General features: G+C 37.8%; 2 protein-coding genes across 2 annotated transcripts; one reads left to right on the forward strand and one right to left on the reverse strand.

Moving 5' to 3' along the window:
• Positions 1–828: 828 nt before the first annotated feature.
• Positions 829–4,039, reverse strand: LOC136283068 (ERC protein 2-like). Its single transcript, XM_066171254.1, has one exon. The coding sequence runs from the start codon at positions 3,752–3,754 to the stop codon at positions 2,540–2,542; it is 1,215 nt and encodes a 404-aa protein (XP_066027351.1). The 5' UTR covers positions 3,755–4,039; the 3' UTR covers positions 829–2,539.
• A 12,279-nt stretch (positions 4,040–16,318) lies between these two features.
• Positions 16,319–17,512, forward strand: LOC136282963 (ERC protein 2-like). Its single transcript, XM_066171124.1, has one exon. It carries the CDS (start codon positions 16,319–16,321, stop codon positions 17,510–17,512), a length of 1,194 nt encoding a protein of 397 aa, XP_066027221.1.
• Positions 17,513–18,528: the final 1,016 nt, after the last annotated feature.

Here is an 18,528-nt window from a genome sequence, read left to right on the forward strand (position 1 = left end):
TTAAATGTTTAAAAGCGATAACAAGTTATAGCTTTTTGGCAGTTTGATGGTCCATTGCGTTTTATCGCCGAATTATTTTAGTGGCAGTAGCATGTACGTTTCTCGTCTAATGGCTCATCAGTGGGTTTTATCGCCGAATTATTTTAGTGGCAGTAGTATGTACATTTTTCTTCCAATGGATCATCAGTGCGTTTTATGGCCGAATTATTTTAGTGACAGTAGTATGTACGTTTTTCTTCCAATGGATCATTGTGTTGATCTTATCGGTCAACGGGGAATTTGGGGAATAGGACGTCAAGCGTATGCATTCACTCATGAAACAAAGGTGTCAAATTGCTGCTCAACAGAGACACTTTCCGCTGTGTCTAGTCGCATGTCGAGTGTATGTAAGTTGACGACTAGGGAAGCTCTTACACATTTTCCATACTTTCTCTCTGATTTTCTCTCTTATCTTTCCTGTCATTCCTTGTAACCTTTTAGGTATACTTAAATGAATGATCAAGAACAGGGAGGACCAGTGAAAATCAGATTTTGCTCATTTTGGACAAGCTTGTGCCATTTCACTATCCAAAACGAGTTACTCCCAAAAACGGATCAATATTCCGTAACGGTGACTCTTTTTTAAGGGAAAGTACATGGACGAGGCATGTCCGAACGATTTGCTGCCCAATGGTTACATTGTGGGGGCCTGGGCTTACGCTAAGATATGTGGCAGTTTCAATGTACCACATTGTCGGCAAGCCGCTTGGGCCATATATTGAAGTTGAAATCTCTTCGGCAATTACTTTTGTTTTCAGCAAGCTAAATCATTAAAATTTATTTTGTCATTCTCAGTGCCATAAATTTTCAATTTAAGATCAATAGCTTTGCAACACAGACAAGTCGACGTTCGCTAAATCATTAAAATTTATTTTGTCATTCTCAGTGCCATAAATTTTCAATTTAAGATCAATAGCTTTGCAACACAGACAAGTCGACTACCGGATGCTTCTTCAACATCCTGAAAGGAGTTAATTATCCATGTCTTTCTAGGAAATTCGCTATCATGATTCGGCAAGTTTATATTATCACGGAGCTAGTAAAAATTATTCATCTATTGCCCTGTTTCCCCACTTAACGTCGGTTGAAAATTTTGTATGCCTTAGCTGCAACTGATCAATTAGCAAACAATATTTCACCAAAGTTTAAGCGCAGTTAAGAGCTGGAGTAAGTCCTGATAGCTTATTTTGTCACATTTTAATATGAAACGAAAAGTAGGATAATAATCACGGAAATAGCTCGAGTGATAAATTGTTCGAAAAGGAAAGTGACCACAGCGCATTTTACGTGCGTTATGGACCTTTGGTCCCTATTGAGTGGCACGATTTTCATGATTTCAAAAACAATATTCACAAAATGTTTCTCAGTAAAATGATAAAGAACTAAGTTGCCAGCCGAAAACGTCGATCAAAGTCTTAGCATGTTCTCACAAAAGATTCAGTGCAATAATTATGCAAATTTCATTCATGCATTTATGACATTATTCTCCTACAAACGCGACATTCCACTCGGCCGAATTCTCGGAGAAATCTCTAAATATTCTTTATAGTTTCTCAAAATTTTGCAGCTCTGAATTAACCTGTTTTCGAACTTTTTGCAGAAATATATTTTACACGCCATCATTCATATGAACACAGTGAGTATCGGGCTTGAGAGCTATCATTTCGCCCCTTTAAGCGAGTGTATCTACCTAAAATTAATTTCTAAGCGCCAATAAGTAGACCATATGTATAAAGCGAAAGAAGGAAGACCGAGATAGCGGCCTGAAGGAGACACTTTACTACATACAACTCCTTCGTTTTGACCAAAAAATTACTCTTCTAAATCCTGGTGAACTAACTGAAAATATGACATTATCTCCTACTTTGCATCAAGCTAAAGCTATGCGAAGTTTGCAATATGTTAGTAACAGCCTGAAGAAAATAAAGGGGAGACCGTGAGTTCAACGGTTGTAATGTTCGCAGTAGATTAAGCAACAAGATCTAAATTTTTAACAAAAGAGAATAAAATATGTTTGTGACAGTTCAATTCTACAGAAACCATTAACCATTAACCAAACATTAACCATTCTACGTTAAGATTTCGGTGAAATTTCGAGCGTGTTTCGTTTTGATTTCGGTTTGGCCACCAAATGCCCTGTTAATTCTCGGCGATTGATTTTGGTGCAGATCGTCTGTAAATTGCTCACATTTTGCGCGATGCTCACGTTGCACCAATTTCTATGTAATCTTGACTAACAGCATTTCACGATTTTAAGATACATTTTACAAACGTTTAATAAATGTGTCTTTAAACCATTCTAAACACTACCGTTGGAACGAATTTCACCGATGAGATTGAAACGCCATGTTAATACTGTGAAACTCGGTCGCTCTACCGGCAGTTGTTGCCAACAAGATATTTAGGCCAGTCCAACGCTTAGGCTGGATCAAACATTAAAACAGTCAGTTACTCTAATTGTACATACGTGTATGTGTTGAGCACATGCTTGAAGTTTCCACTACTCCATCTGATCTAGAAGGTCCCATATTTTTATTATTTGACGGACACGAGTCAAAGTCATTCTGCCGGACAGTTTTCCTGCCTCTTGCATCATTTCAGCTGAATTGTAAAGCAATTCCTTTGTAAGCAGATTGGGATGAGCCACATCGTTTCTTTTACTCTGGATCTCTTTCAGTGTTCTGGGATGATCGATGTCATCCCAGCTTAGTTTCCTTTTCAATTCATCCCATCTCTCAATCGCCTGACGTTTAAGGTCTCCCTGTTGTCTCCCAATGTCTTGTTCGAGGAATTTCAATTTATACAAGTATTCTTCATTATAAAGGTGTGGAAGTACTCTCTGGTACATCATCGCTTGCACTCGCGAGCACATTTGACCAAGAAGAATGAAAGCATTCTCAGCTGGATCAGGCAAAGACTGGCTACCTCTTCCATAAGACTGCACTCGTTGCATACTTTCTTGGAATTCCTTTCTCCATTTGAGGTCGTCTTTTTCTTTTTGGTCGCGTTCCTTCGTCATTCTCTGAATATTCTTCGACAGTTTCTCTATAGTTAGTTTCATTTCTTTTCTGTCTTTCTCGCTTTTCTTGCTTGCTTCCCTCGCATCCTCCCATTCCTTCTTCAAGGCTTCAGTAAAGAGCTCCAAACTTTTCAGCGCATTTTCAAGCCCTCTGATCTTATCTTTCAGGGCAATTATTTCTTTATCCTTCGACTCCAATGAAATCGTCAAAACCTTGATTTCTTTGGCTCTCTCGTCGTTTTGGTCTTTCAAATCCTTAAGTTCCCTTTTCATGGCTGTTATTTCGTTATCCTTCGACTCCAGTGAGATCTTCAAATCCCTGATTTCTTTGTTCTTCTCGTCGTTTTGGATTTTCAAATCCTTAAATTCGAGTTCGACATATTGTAGCTTCTTTTCCAAAATTTTCCTTTCGGTTTCTAGTTTATCAACTTTGTCCTTCAGAGCTTCGATTTCTTGGTTCCTAGACTCCAAGGTAATCTGTAAGTCATCGTTTTGAGCCTGTAAATCTTTCAATTCCTTATTTAACCTTGACAGAGTATTGTCCCTCTCTTCGATTTCCTTCTTTAAAGACTCGATTTGCCTAGTGTGGTTCTCTACTGTCTCTGAGTCGCGGTTCTGGGCTCCTATGATACCGAGCACAGTCGATTGTGTCACTATTTCGGTAGCATCCTCCCGTCTTCGTCGATTTTCGCTCATCTTGTTGCCAACTTTAATGTCGTTTACTCGACACAGCTCGACTGTACCTTCGGCAATGGTGTATCAGTGGAGCACACAGTTGGCTGGTTGTACCTTGTTTGATCGCTATGACGTGTTCTTCTCTAATATCACTTTATGCGCATGTTTATGATATGGTTGCCACTGACACGGGGTTATAAAGTGGGTGTTGTAAATTTACCGTAGGTTTCTGCCCTGAAACGTGATATTTTAAAAATATAGATTTTCCCCACGGTGGCTCAGTTTGCTGCTCTGAAACATAATACTACGAAAGTAAGGAGGTTTATAGATGTAGCCCAGGTTTCTGCTCTAAGACATATTTCTTCTGGTTTCGAAAGGATGATCATGTGTCTGAAAATATTTTTTAAGATTAAAAAAATTAGCTAATATATTTAAGGCTTCAATTTTCTGAGTGTGTGCTTCTTGACAGAACTCATAGGGAACACCCGGTGAGATTGTGCTAAAAAAGCATGTGAAGGCTCTTTGTCAAAAGGCAATTATTGGTTAAGTTAGAGGTGTGCGTAGTCTGCGTGTGTGTGTTCGCTTTTTTTTCTCGAAGTTGAAAAGGTTGATTAAATATTCGGTAAAAGACTTTGAAATCTAGCAGTGTTCTGAAATGGCTCCTTTACTAATAAAATTCTATATATGTCCAGAAATGCGAGAGAAGATTTGGGAACTCGGAGCTAGCACCTTACACCACGACGCGGGGAGAGTCTAATTGCTCACAACCAAGACATCTTTCCAATAAAACCACCCGTAGGCCGTTGGTTTTTGTACATATTTTTATGAAAGTAGGTTTAATGATGTGTAGTTCTTTTAGGAAATCTCGGACTAATCGTTCAATCCGTTCTCAACCGCAACCGCAACCTCAGCCGGCTCTTTTGCTCTCCATTTTTCTGGCACGTTTGCATTACCTTTTTCTGCTCTGAAATATGATATTTTGGAAGGTTAGATATCCATTCTTGGCCCCAAGCTTTGTGCTCTGACCCAAAGTTTTTTTTCTAAACAAACATTTCCGAATTATAGTTGTAAACGCTTTAAGAACTTTCTAAGCCTATGATAGAAGTCATATTTGAAAAAAAAAAATAAGTCTTGAAAGCGTAAATGCCCCTTTGCAGGACTCACAGGATAGACTTTTTCTTTGGTAATGTGGTCTTTGATTATATCAAACCTTGGGATGACGGCCTATAACTTCAAACCTGCACCATGAAAGTGATAGTATTGGGGTCACTTAAAGCACTCTTCAATTTTCCCCTAACGGATGAGTGAAAAAATGGGAAAGACGAGTGAGGGACTGGAACAAGGACTCCACGACTCCGCACGAACAAAGACTAAGTTCTAAGTTGCGCATTATCTCAGACATCGGCCGTTTGTTTGGCGTATATATATATATATATATATATATATATATATATATATATATATATATACAAAATTGGTAAAATTGATATCGTTGTTTCTTTTCCCACATTTTGTGCGCACGCTTTTCCTCTTCTCCACGAAGAGCCTGGAAAAGTTAACAAATATCATACTTTCTAATGGAATCAAAATTCGGCAAAACGCTTCACGTTGAAGTCAAACACACTTTACAGCGACTTTCAGTAAATATTCGCTCATTTTGTTCTAGGTACACGATATCATATCTTGAAATGTCGTGAAATAAACATAGGCAGGAAACAGCTCGGGCAAGACGAGTTATCATCATTCCACAGTCCGTGTTTTGATTTTATTTGACTTTTGCAATGTTACAGTTAACAAAATCCTCCGGTCAAAGGAAAATTTTTATTCTACTAAATTGCCCAAATGAGTGTAATTTTGATTAGGGTTGAAAGAGCTCCCCAGAAAGAAATGACTTGTTAGCTTAGGTGCCCTGTCGCGATAACAGTGCTGACTCAGCAAATCCATATGTTAGACGCTGTAACAACTGCCAAATCAGTAAATTGTAGTTGGTGTATTACGCATGGATCTTAAGGTTTCTCTGTTGTTTCACAAAATTGGACTTACATTAAATAATGTTTAGTTAGACAGATCAGTCTCAATCTCAATAAGATATTACGAAATTCAGCGAAATTCCTTTGCATGATCTTCCAGCTCAGGTGCAGAAATTTGGGAACTTCTTCAAATAGGGACTTTAGGGCATCAACCTCAATTTAAAATGTTTTCACAAAAACCCATACATGTAGGTTTGTAGTTGATGCTACAATTTTCCTTATTGTAGCTTTGCATCTTGGCTGCTTTTGAACATGATTTGAGACAGTTTATTGGGAGAGACCTAAGTACCAAGCACTTGAGTCGGACGTGTCTTATGTTGAGAGTTGGAACTTTTATTTTTTAATTTATTTTTGTTTTCCTTGATTTTCTTGAGTGCTTTTCCTTTATTTTCCTGTATTCCTCCGCAGTTATTGTCTTGCGTTTTTTGTTGTAATGAAGCATGGCGTTTTCATGGCGTGTTGGGGTAAGAACCAATCACAACAAAGGGTCACCTCGTGATGCAAGCATGGATCAATTATTGATGTTTCCGAGAATCGGGCAGGTAACTTCCTGTCCTTAATTTCTGAGAAATATCACTTGTGACCATCCGATTCTTCCATCGCACACTTCTTAGATAATACAAATAATTTGCCATTTTGGTCGGAATTGAAAATAATTAACAGAGAAAAAAAACTCCGATAATAGTTTCCAGCCATTTCTCGATTCGGAGCAGTTGGCCATCTTTATGAATATCAGCAATTGGTCAACACTCTCACTGTTCTCTGGCAATGAATTTGTGTTAAGTGAAAGGACACGATTCGAGCTCGTTCTGGCGATTTGCTATCATAACATTCCAATTTTATACCTATAGAATGGGGCGAAGGTTATATGTAATAACCGAGTTGAGACTTGTTTTCAAATCAATTGAGTTGTAACCTTAAAAAAAAGAAGAGAGTAAGTTAGTGAACAGTATCTCGAGGTGTTGATAGAATTTCTACCTTAGGACAAACCTTCTTTTCCCTTCTCCCAAAACCTTACGGTTCTGAGCATTTTTATCCGTTAATATTTAAATCTATGTTCCATTTTCATTGCTAGTACTATAATATTTCACATAACTTGGTAGGAAAGGCTTGGCAGCGACAGTAAAACTTTTGTTGCATCAGTTGATCTCCCAGCGGGTATTTTCACAATGCAATTCCTTGTAAGTCGGCCAATGATTAGGAATTTGGAAAAAATTAGTTCGGTTGTTGATGTCGAAGAGGACCCCTCCAACTCAACCTTGTACTCGAGAAGTTGTTCCCAGATGTATCTCTCGATCAAAGGAGAGAGAAATTATTTGTTTCCAATGGAAACACATTATTTCTATATCCACTCGCGCTGGTTTTTCTAAGTAAACATGGAGACGTTTTTTTTCATTTAGCATTTTTTCTGTTTCATTTTGTAATTATATTTGTCAACCCACACCAAGTTTTAACTTATTGTAACGGGCTGCTTTTTTAAAAAGCTATGTAAGGAAATTGGGGATAGGAACAAGTGACACAACAAAGTTTCCCACAATCCTAGACGAGAATGACCGTGCGTTTATGTTTAAGGCGTATTTCTCAGAAAAAGCGAACATAATCATGGTGTAGTGTTTAATTTAGCACTGCCATGGGGATCATATTCTGAGCTTAGGGAAACGTCGTGGTTTTGTCGAATTATTAAGGCTTTGCAAAGACATCAAATGACTCAAAGCAAAAACCAGTCGATTCTTAAGCGAATAGAAATGAATATTAAAGAAGAATTCCTCATATATTTGCCCGGTTGTGTGTTATGCTTATTGTTTTTTATTCCATAATGCGTTACAAGAAGTATTTCCATATCTTATTCAAGCATCATGTCACCACGAGGTCAGTCAGACTTAAAAAGAAAAAATGGTCATTGTACAATTATGATTGAAGTCGATTTCGTGGAGAGCTTGGTGTACATCCGTAATGATCAGAAACGGGAAAGTAAACATGTTGGTGTATTGTATATACACGGATGTGTATATACAATATTTTTTTCTGCAGCATTTAAAACGAAGTAATTTAACGATTAAATGTTGAAACTGGCCCAGTATGTTGACCTAAGGGTCTGACTGAAGTCTCAAATTCCAACTTGAAGAAATGTGTAGCTATGGATTGTCTCTAACAAGGAAAGCACGGGGGGAATCATGTATCTGTGATATCGCACTGAATGTGGCCAAGATGAGACAGTGCTTTGCGTGGTTGTAGGGAAAAAAAACAAAGAAAACACTTAAACGAATCCACTGCTTTGACCTCTTGTACTTACAATTTGATGAGTCGTTTACTTGAGTTAGGCCCAGCCAGGCGAAACTGGATAAAGAAAGCTTATGCAAATTATTTTCCGGCTTTATGAGAATATTCATTCATAGCTTTGGTGTATATTTCGATGTAGTGACGTACCTAGCCGCAATTTGAAATGATATTTTGAGGAATGGCAAAAGTGTACATTACAGACGTATTTTCTATAAGAAGATACCAGGCTTACAGCAAATAATAGAGGAATGACAAACCTTTTATCATTAGATTTCGATTCCACACCTCTGATTTATTCACAAAGCGCCCTATATTTAATTTCCTTTTTACTTTGTACAATATTTATGGGCAGAATTAGGTAATGCCATGATCCGAATAGTTAACAGGATCATGCAAGGTGCCAATCTCTTCTGTCGTAATCCTGTCATGCTATATCGAACCATGCAGTTTTTCAAAAGGATAGCAGATGTTTTTCATCTATACTGATCAGCAGTCAAATTTTCATACGTTCCTTAGTCAATTTACTTACGTGTGTAGATAATTGCAGCCGCGCGGTTAACTTTTCCTCGAATTCTCACATATTATTATGCCCGTTTACTCTGACAGTGAAGCGCTTGATACCATAATCAAGTACCTTGCAACGGTACTGCTTGATATTTTTGCAGTATGACGAGCAAAAACAAAACAAGAAAGTGACCTGCTGCGTAATGCAATTCAACAAGAGTTCAATTTCTCGGAAATCCACCTACTCTTCAAATAAACTCAGGCAAAAGCATAATTTTCAAAGCTGAACACGCAAGTAAGTTTCGTTTTGGAATGTACACAGAAACAGTGAGGAAAAGATTTCATTAATTTATGATTTGTATATGTATGTTTTTCTTTACCGATGTGAGTTCTTTGTGCGCGATCCGAGAGAACGACGATGGATGAAAGCTATGAATGTGGTTTCAGGTCAGCTTTGTCGTTTAGTTCGGTGAATTCCCGTGTATAGCGGATTGATTGATCTCACGGAAATTGTGATTTTGAGCTGACATGGCTTTTCCTTTCTCAATCCTGAAATAGTAGAATACTTGAAAGAAAGTAAAAGTTAAAATAACCCTAGAACAGAGTTATGTCTGTCTGCCGGCAAACGGAAGTCTAGCATAAGTGTTTTAATCTGTATTTAATATTATCAACAGAAGAAGTAGTATGGCTGCTTTACAGACGGGGCTCAGCATTAGATAAATACAGTGAAATTTTACATAATTCTTCACCTTTTCTCCGCGCATCATACGGCGAACATGTGACCTAAGCTCTGATGCAAGCCACGGTATAACTACAGCAGCCATTCTGTCAACGAGCGAGGCAAACTGGTTTCGCATTTTAACCCTAATAAAGCAACTGTTTTATTCTCTTATGAGCATTTCGATTCAAATTTTTTTGATATAATCCTCAAACAAACAGATTGTTTGCGACCTTACATTTACGTCGTGACGTTGTAAATCTTAGTCTCTATATATCAGCTTGTGAAGCATAGTTCCTTTTAGGTGAAGCTCAATCCTATGGACGATAACTAGGATTAAAGACACATGTTTCTATTATCCTTTCTTTGTAATAAAGTAGCCGCTAAATTTGAATTTAAAACTATTTCAGCGATACCAATAAAGCACAAACATATGACTCATTCCATTGTCTGAACGTTTTTCCACATAGTTATCAACTCATTCACTCGTTTCAAAGTTACCCTTCAATTCTTCCACAACACACTTCGTAGGTCAAACAAATAATAATAATCCTTGGCAATGAATTTGTTTTGAGTGAGAGGAAACTATCTTCTGTCATAATCCTGCCATACTATGACAGATTATGATTATGGATTATGACAGAAGATAATTTCCTCTCACTCAAAACAAATCCATTGCCAAGGATTATTTATAGTATTGACCAATTGCTGATACTCAGAACAATGGTCAACCGCTTTGAAATGTGAAATAGCCAGAAACTACTCGTCACAATTTTTTTCTCTGTTATTTATTTTCAATTCTAACCAAAAAGAACAATTATTTGTTTGACCTACGAAGTGTGTTGTGGAAGAATTGAAGGGTAACACATGATATTTCTCAAAAACTATAGAAAAGAAGTCATCCGCCCAATTCTTGGAAACATCAATGCTACGAAGATGCCATGAAAGCACTCCAGGAAAGCCGAAATGTGGATGCCCATCCAACCCCTTTATCGGAGGAAGGCCTTACAGCAGCCGCAAAACTCATGGATTCCAAAGGTAACCTGAAAGGTTGGCTGTCTTTGAAACGAGTGAATGAGTTGATAACTATGTGGAAAAACGTTCAGACAATGGAATGAGTCATATGTTTGTGCTTTATTGGTATCGCTGAAATAGTTTTAAATTCAAATTTAGCGGCTACTTTATTACAAAGAAAGGATAATAGAAACATGTGTCTTTAATCCTAGTTATCGTCCATAGGATTGAGCTTCACCTAAAAGGAACTATGCTTCACAAGCTGATATATAGAGACTAAGATTTACAACGTCACGACGTAAATGTAAGGTCGCAAACAATCTGTTTGTTTGAGGATTATATCAAAAAAATTTGAATCGAAATGCTCATAAGAGAATAAAACAGTTGCTTTATTAGGGTTAAAATGCGAAACCAGTTTGCCTCGCTCGTTGACAGAATGGCTGCTGTAGTTATACCGTGGCTTGCATCAGAGCTTAGGTCACATGTTCGCCGTATGATGCGCGGAGAAAAGGTGAAGAATTATGTAAAATTTCACTGTATTTATCTAATGCTGAGCCCCGTCTGTAAAGCAGCCATACTACTTCTTCTGTTGATAATATTAAATACAGATTAAAACACTTATGCTAGACTTCCGTTTGCCGGCAGACAGACATAACTCTGTTCTAGGGTTATTTTAACTTTTACTTTCTTTCAAGTATTCTACTATTTCAGGATTGAGAAAGGAAAAGCCATGTCAGCTCAAAATCACAATTTCCGTGAGATCAATCAATCCGCTATACACGGGAATTCACCGAACTAAACGACAAAGCTGACCTGAAACCACATTCATAGCTTTCATCCATCGTCGTTCTCTCGGATCGCGCACAAAGAACTCACATCGGTAAAGAAAAACATACATATACAAATCATAAATTAATGAAATCTTTTCCTCACTGTTTCTGTGTACATTCCAAAACGAAACTTACTTGCGTGTTCAGCTTTGAAAATTATGCTTTTGCCTGAGTTTATTTGAAGAGTAGGTGGATTTCCGAGAAATTGAACTCTTGTTGAATTGCATTACGCAGCAGGTCACTTTCTTGTTTTGTTTTTGCTCGTCATACTGCAAAAATATCAAGCAGTACCGTTGCAAGGTACTTGATTATGGTATCAAGCGCTTCACTGTCAGAGTAAACGGGCATAATAATATGTGAGAATTCGAGGAAAAGTTAACCGCGCGGCTGCAATTATCTACACACGTAAGTAAATTGACTAAGGAACGTATGAAAATTTGACTGCTGATCAGTATAGATGAAAAACATCTGCTATCCTTTTGAAAAACTGCATGGTTCGATATAGCATGACAGGATTACGACAGAAGAGATTGGCACCTTGCATGATCCTGTTAACTATTCGGATCATGGCATTACCTAATTCTGCCCATAAATATTGTACAAAGTAAAAAGGAAATTAAATATAGGGCGCTTTGTGAATAAATCAGAGGTGTGGAATCGAAATCTAATGATAAAAGGTTTGTCATTCCTCTATTATTTGCTGTAAGCCTGGTATCTTCTTATAGAAAATACGTCTGTAATGTACACTTTTGCCATTCCTCAAAATATCATTTCAAATTGCGGCTAGGTACGTCACTACATCGAAATATACACCAAAGCTATGAATGAATATTCTCATAAAGCCGGAAAATAATTTGCATAAGCTTTCTTTATCCAGTTTCGCCTGGCTGGGCCTAACTCAAGTAAACGACTCATCAAATTGTAAGTACAAGAGGTCAAAGCAGTGGATTCGTTTAAGTGTTTTCTTTGTTTTTTTTCCCTACAACCACGCAAAGCACTGTCTCATCTTGGCCACATTCAGTGCGATATCACAGATACATGATTCCCCCCGTGCTTTCCTTGTTAGAGACAATCCATAGCTACACATTTCTTCAAGTTGGAATTTGAGACTTCAGTCAGACCCTTAGGTCAACATACTGGGCCAGTTTCAACATTTAATCGTTAAATTACTTCGTTTTAAATGCTGCAGAAAAAAATATTGTATATACACATCCGTGTATATACAATACACCAACATGTTTACTTTCCCGTTTCTGATCATTACGGATGTACACCAAGCTCTCCACGAAATCGACTTCAATCATAATTGTACAATGACCATTTTTTCTTTTTAAGTCTGACTGACCTCGTGGTGACATGATGCTTGAATAAGATATGGAAATACTTCTTGTAACGCATTATGGAATAAAAAACAATAAGCATAACACACAACCGGGCAAATATATGAGGAATTCTTCTTTAATATTCATTTCTATTCGCTTAAGAATCGACTGGTTTTTGCTTTGAGTCATTTGATGTCTTTGCAAAGCCTTAATAATTCGACAAAACCACGACGTTTCCCTAAGCTCAGAATATGATCCCCATGGCAGTGCTAAATTAAACACTACACCATGATTATGTTCGCTTTTTCTGAGAAATACGCCTTAAACATAAACGCACGGTCATTCTCGTCTAGGATTGTGGGAAACTTTGTTGTGTCACTTGTTCCTATCCCCAATTTCCTTACATAGCTTTTTAAAAAAGCAGCCCGTTACAATAAGTTAAAACTTGGTGTGGGTTGACAAATATAATTACAAAATGAAACAGAAAAAATGCTAAATGAAAAAAAAACGTCTCCATGTTTACTTAGAAAAACCAGCGCGAGTGGATATAGAAATAATGTGTTTCCATTGGAAACAAATAATTTCTCTCTCCTTTGATCGAGAGATACATCTGGGAACAACTTCTCGAGTACAAGGTTGAGTTGGAGGGGTCCTCTTCGACATCAACAACCGAACTAATTTTTTCCAAATTCCTAATCATTGGCCGACTTACAAGGAATTGCATTGTGAAAATACCCGCTGGGAGATCAACTGATGCAACAAAAGTTTTACTGTCGCTGCCAAGCCTTTCCTACCAAGTTATGTGAAATATTATAGTACTAGCAATGAAAATGGAACATAGATTTAAATATTAACGGATAAAAATGCTCAGAACCGTAAGGTTTTGGGAGAAGGGAAAAGAAGGTTTGTCCTAAGGTAGAAATTCTATCAACACCTCGAGATACTATTCACTAACTTACTCTCTTCTTTTTTTTAAGGTTACAACTCAATTGATTTGAAAACAAGTCTCAACTCGGTTATTACATATAACCTTCGCCCCATTCTATAGGTATAAAATTGGAATGTTATGATGGCAAATTGCCAGAACGAGCTCGAATCGTGTCCTTTCACTTAACACAAATTCATTGCCACAGAGCAGTGAGAGTGTTGACCAATTGCTGATATTCATAAAGATGGCCAACTGCTCCGAATCGAGAAATGGCTGGAAACTATTATCGGAGTTTTTTTTCTCTGTTAATTATTTTCAATTCCGACCAAAATGGCAAATTATTTGTATTATCTAAGAAGTGTGCGATGGAAGAATCGGAAGGTCACAAGTGATATTTCTCAGAAATTAAGGACAGGAAGTTACCTGCCCGATTCTCGGAAACATCAATAATTGATCCATGCTTGCATCACAAGGTGACCCTTTGTTGTGATTGGTTCTTACCCCAACACGCCATGAAAACGCCATGCTTCATTACAACAAAAAACGCAAGACAATAACTGCGGAGGAATACAGGAAAATAAAGGAAAAGCACTCAAGAAAATCAAGGAAAACAAAAATAAATTAAAAAATAAAGGTTCCAACTCTCAACATAAGACACGTCCGACTTAAGTGCTTGGTACTTAGGTCTCTCCCAATAAACTGTCTCAAATCATGTTCAAAAGCAGCCAAGATGCAAAGCTACAATAAGGAAAATTGTAGCATCAACTACAAACCTACATGTATGGGTTTTTGTGCAAACATTTTAAATTGAGGTTGATGCCCTAAAGTCCCTATTTGAAGAAGTTCCCAAATTTCTGCACCTGAGCTGGAAGATCATGCAAAGGAATTTCGCTGAATTTCGTAATATCTTATTGAGATTGAGACTGATCTGTCTAACTAAACATTATTTAATGTAAGTCCAATTTTGTGAAACAACAGAGAAACCTTAAGATCCATGCGTAATACACCAACTACAATTTACTGATTTGGCAGTTTTTACAGCGTCTAACATATGGATTTGCTGAGTCAGCACTGTTATCGCGACAGGGCACCTAAGCTAACAAGTCATTTCTTTCTGGGGAGCTCTTTCAACCCTAATCAAAATTACACTCATTTGGGCAATTTAGTAGAATAAAAATTTTCCTTTGACCGGAGGATTTTGTTAACTGTAACATTGCAAAAGTCAAATAAAATCAAAACACGGACTGTGGAATGATGATAACTCGTCTTGCCCGAGCTGTTTCCTGCCTATGTTTATTTCACGACATTTCAAGATATGATATCGTGTACCTAGAACAAAATGAGCGAATATTTACTGAAAGTCGCTGTAAAGTGTGTTTGACTTCAACGTGAAGCGTTTTGCCGAATTTTGATTCCATTAGAAAGTATGATATTTGTTAACTTTTCCAGGCTCTTCGTGGAGAAGAGGAAAAGCGTGCACACAAAATGTGGGAAAAGAAACAACGATATCAATTTTACCAATTTTGTATATATATATATATATATATATATATATATACGCCAAACAAACGGCCGATGTCTGAGATAATGCGCAACTTAGAACTTAGTCTTTGTTCGTGCGGAGTCGTGGAGACCTTGTTCCAGTCCCTCACTCGTCTTTCCCATTTTTTCACTCATCCGTTAGGGGAAAATTGAAGAGTGCTTTAAGTGACCCCAATACTATCACTTTCATGGTGCAGGTTTGAAGTTATAGGCCGTCATCCCAAGGTTTGATATAATCGAAGACCACATTACCAAAAAAAAAGTCTATCCTGTGAGTCCTGCAAAGGGGCATTTACGCTTTCAAGACTTATTATTTTTTTTCAAATATGACTTCTATCATAGGCTTAGAAAGTTCTTAAAGCGTTTACAACTATAATTCGGAAATGTTTGTTTAGAAAAAAAACTTTGGGTCAGAGCACAAAGCTTGGGGCCAATAATGGATATCTAACCTTCCAAAATATCATATTTCAGAGCAGAAAAAGGTAATGCAAACGTGCCAGAAAAATGGAGAGCAAAAGAGCCGGCTGAGGTTGCGGTTGCGGTTGAGAACGGATTGAACGATTAGTCCGAGATTTCCTAAAAAGAAAGAACTACACATCATTAAACCTACTTTCATAAAAATATGTACAAAAACCAACGGCCTACGGGTGGTTTTATTGGAAAGATGTCTTGGTTGTGAGCAATTAGACTCTCCCCGCGTCGTGGTGTAAGGTGCTAGCTCCGAGTTCCCAAATCTTCTCTCGCATTTCTGGACATGTATAGAATTTTATTAGTAAAGGAGCCATTTCAGAACACTGCTAGATTTCAAAGTCTTTTACCGAATATTTAATCAACCTTTTCAACTTCGAGAAAAAAAAGCGAACACACACGCAGACTACGCACACCTCTAACTTAACCAATAATTGCCTTTTGACAAAGAGCCTTCACATGCTTTTTTAGCACAATCTCACCGGGTGTTCCCTAAGAGTTCTGTCAAGAAGCACACACTCAGAAAATTGAAGCCTTACATATATTAGCTAATTTTTTTAATCTTAAAAAATATTTTCAGACACATGATCATCCTTTCGAAACCAGAAGAAATATGTCTTAGAGCAGAAACCTGGGCTACATCTATAAACCTCCTTACTTTCGTAGTATTATGTTTCAGAGCAGCAAACTGAGCCACCGTGGGGAAAATCTATATTTTTAAAATATCACGTTTCAGGGCAGAAACCTACGGTAAATTTACAACACCCACTTTATAACCCCGTGTCAGTGGCAACCATATCATAAACATGCGCATAAAGTGATATTAGAGAAGAACACGTCATAGCGATCAAACAAGGTACAACCAGCCAACTGTGTGCTCCACTGATACACCATTGCCGAAGGTACAGTCGAGCTGTGTCGAGTAAACGACATTAAAGTAGGCAACAAGATGAGCGAAAATCGACGAAGACGGGAGTATGCTACCGAAATAGTGACACAATCGACTGTGCTCGGTATCATAGGAGCCCAGAACCGCGACTCAGAGACAGTAGAGAACCACACTAGGCAAATCGAGTCTTTAAAGAAGGAAATCGAAGAGAGGGACAATACTCTGTCAAGGTTAAATAAGGAATTGAAAGATTTACAGGCTCAAAACGATGACTTACAGATTACCTTGGAGTCTAGGAACCAAGAAATCGAAGCTCTGAAGGACAAAGTTGATAAACTAGAAACCGAAAGGAAAATTTTGGAAAAGAAGCTACAATATTTCGAACTCGAATTTAAGGATTTGAAAATCCAAAACGACGAGAAGAACAAAGAAATCAGGGAATTGAAGATCTCACTGGAGTCGAAGGATAACGAAATAACAGCCATGAAAAGGGAACTTAAGGATTTGAAAGACCAAAACGACGAGAGAGCCAAAGAAATCAAGTCGAAGGATAAAGAAATAATTGCCCTGAAAGATAAGATCAGAGGGCTTGAAAATGCGCTGAAAAGTTTGGAGCTCTTTACTGAAGCCTTGAAGAAGGAATGTGAGGATGCGTGGGAAGCATGCAAGAAAAGCGAGAAAGACAGAAAAGAAATGAAACTAACTATAGAGAAACTGTCGAAGAATATTCAGAGAATGACGAAGGAACGCGACCAAAAAGAAAAAGACGACCTCAAATGGAGAAAGGAATTCCAAGAAAGTATGCAACGAGTGCAGTCTTATGGAAGAGGTAGCCAGTCTTTGCCTGATCCAGCTGAGAATGCTTTCATTCTTCTTGGTCAAATGTGCTCGCGAGTGCAAGCGATGATGTACCAGAGAGTACTTCCACACCTTTATAATGAAGAATACTTGTATAAATTGAAATTCCTCGAACAAGACATTGAGAGACAACAGGGAGACCTTAAACGTCAGGCGATTGAGAGATGGGATGAATTGAAAAGGAAACTAAGCTGGGATGACATCGATCATCCCAGAACACTGAAAGAGATCCAGAGTAAAAGAAACGATGTGGCTCATCCCAATCTGCTTACAAAGGAATTGCTTTACAATTCAGCTGAAATGATGCAAGAGGCAGGAAAACTGTCCGGCAGAATGACTTTGACTCGTGTCCGTCAAATAATAAAAATATGGGACCTTCTAGATCAGATGGAGTAGTGGAAACTTCAAGCATGTGCTCAACACATACACGTATGTACAATTAGAGTAACTGACTGTTTTAATGTTTGATCCAGCCTAAGCGTTGGACTGGCCTAAATATCTTGTTGGCAACAACTGCCGGTAGAGTGACCGAGTTTCACAGTATTAACATGGCGTTTCAATCTCATCGGTGAAATTCGTTCCAACGGTAGTGTTTAGAATGGTTTAAAGACACATTTACTAAACGTTTGTAAAATATATCTTAAAATCGTGAAATGCTGTTAGTCAAGATTTCATAGAAATTGGTGCAACGTGAGCATCGCGCAAAATGTGAGCAATTTACAGACGATCTGCACCAAAATCAATCGCCGAGAATTAACAGGGCATTTGGTGGCCAAACCGAAATCAAAACGAAACACGCTCGAAATTTCACCGAAATCTTAACGTAGAATGGTTAATGTTTGGTTAATGGTTTCTGTAGAATTGAACTGTCACAAACATATTTTATTCTCTTTTGTTAAAAATTTAGATCTTGTCGCTTAATCTACTGCGAACATTACAACCGTTGAACTCACGGTCTCCCCTTTATTTTCTTCAGGCTGTTACTAAGATATTGCAAACTTCGCATAGCTTTAGCTTGATGCAAAGTAGGAGATAATGTCATATTTTCAGTTAGTTCACCAGGATTTAGAAGAGTAATTTTTGGTCAAAATGAAGGAGTTGTAAGTAGTAAAGTGTCTCCTTCAGGCCGCTATCTCGGTCTTCCTGCTTTCGCTTTATACATATGATCTACTTATTGGCGCTTAAAAGTTAATTTTAGGTAGATACACTCGCTTAAAGGGGCGAAATGATAGCTCTCAAGCCCGATACTCACTGTGTTCATATGAATGATGGCGTGTAAAATATGTTTCTGCAAAAAGTTCGAAAACAGGTTAATTCAGAGCAGCAAAATTTTGAGAAACTATAAAGAATATTTAGAGATTTCTCCGAAAATTCGGTCGAGTGGAATGTCGCGTTTGTAGGAGAATAATGTC

The sequence above is a fragment of the Pocillopora verrucosa genome, chromosome 8 (genome assembly GCF_036669915.1).
Source record: "Pocillopora verrucosa isolate sample1 chromosome 8, ASM3666991v2, whole genome shotgun sequence".
NCBI classification, from domain to species: Eukaryota; Metazoa; Cnidaria; class Anthozoa; order Scleractinia; family Pocilloporidae; genus Pocillopora; species Pocillopora verrucosa.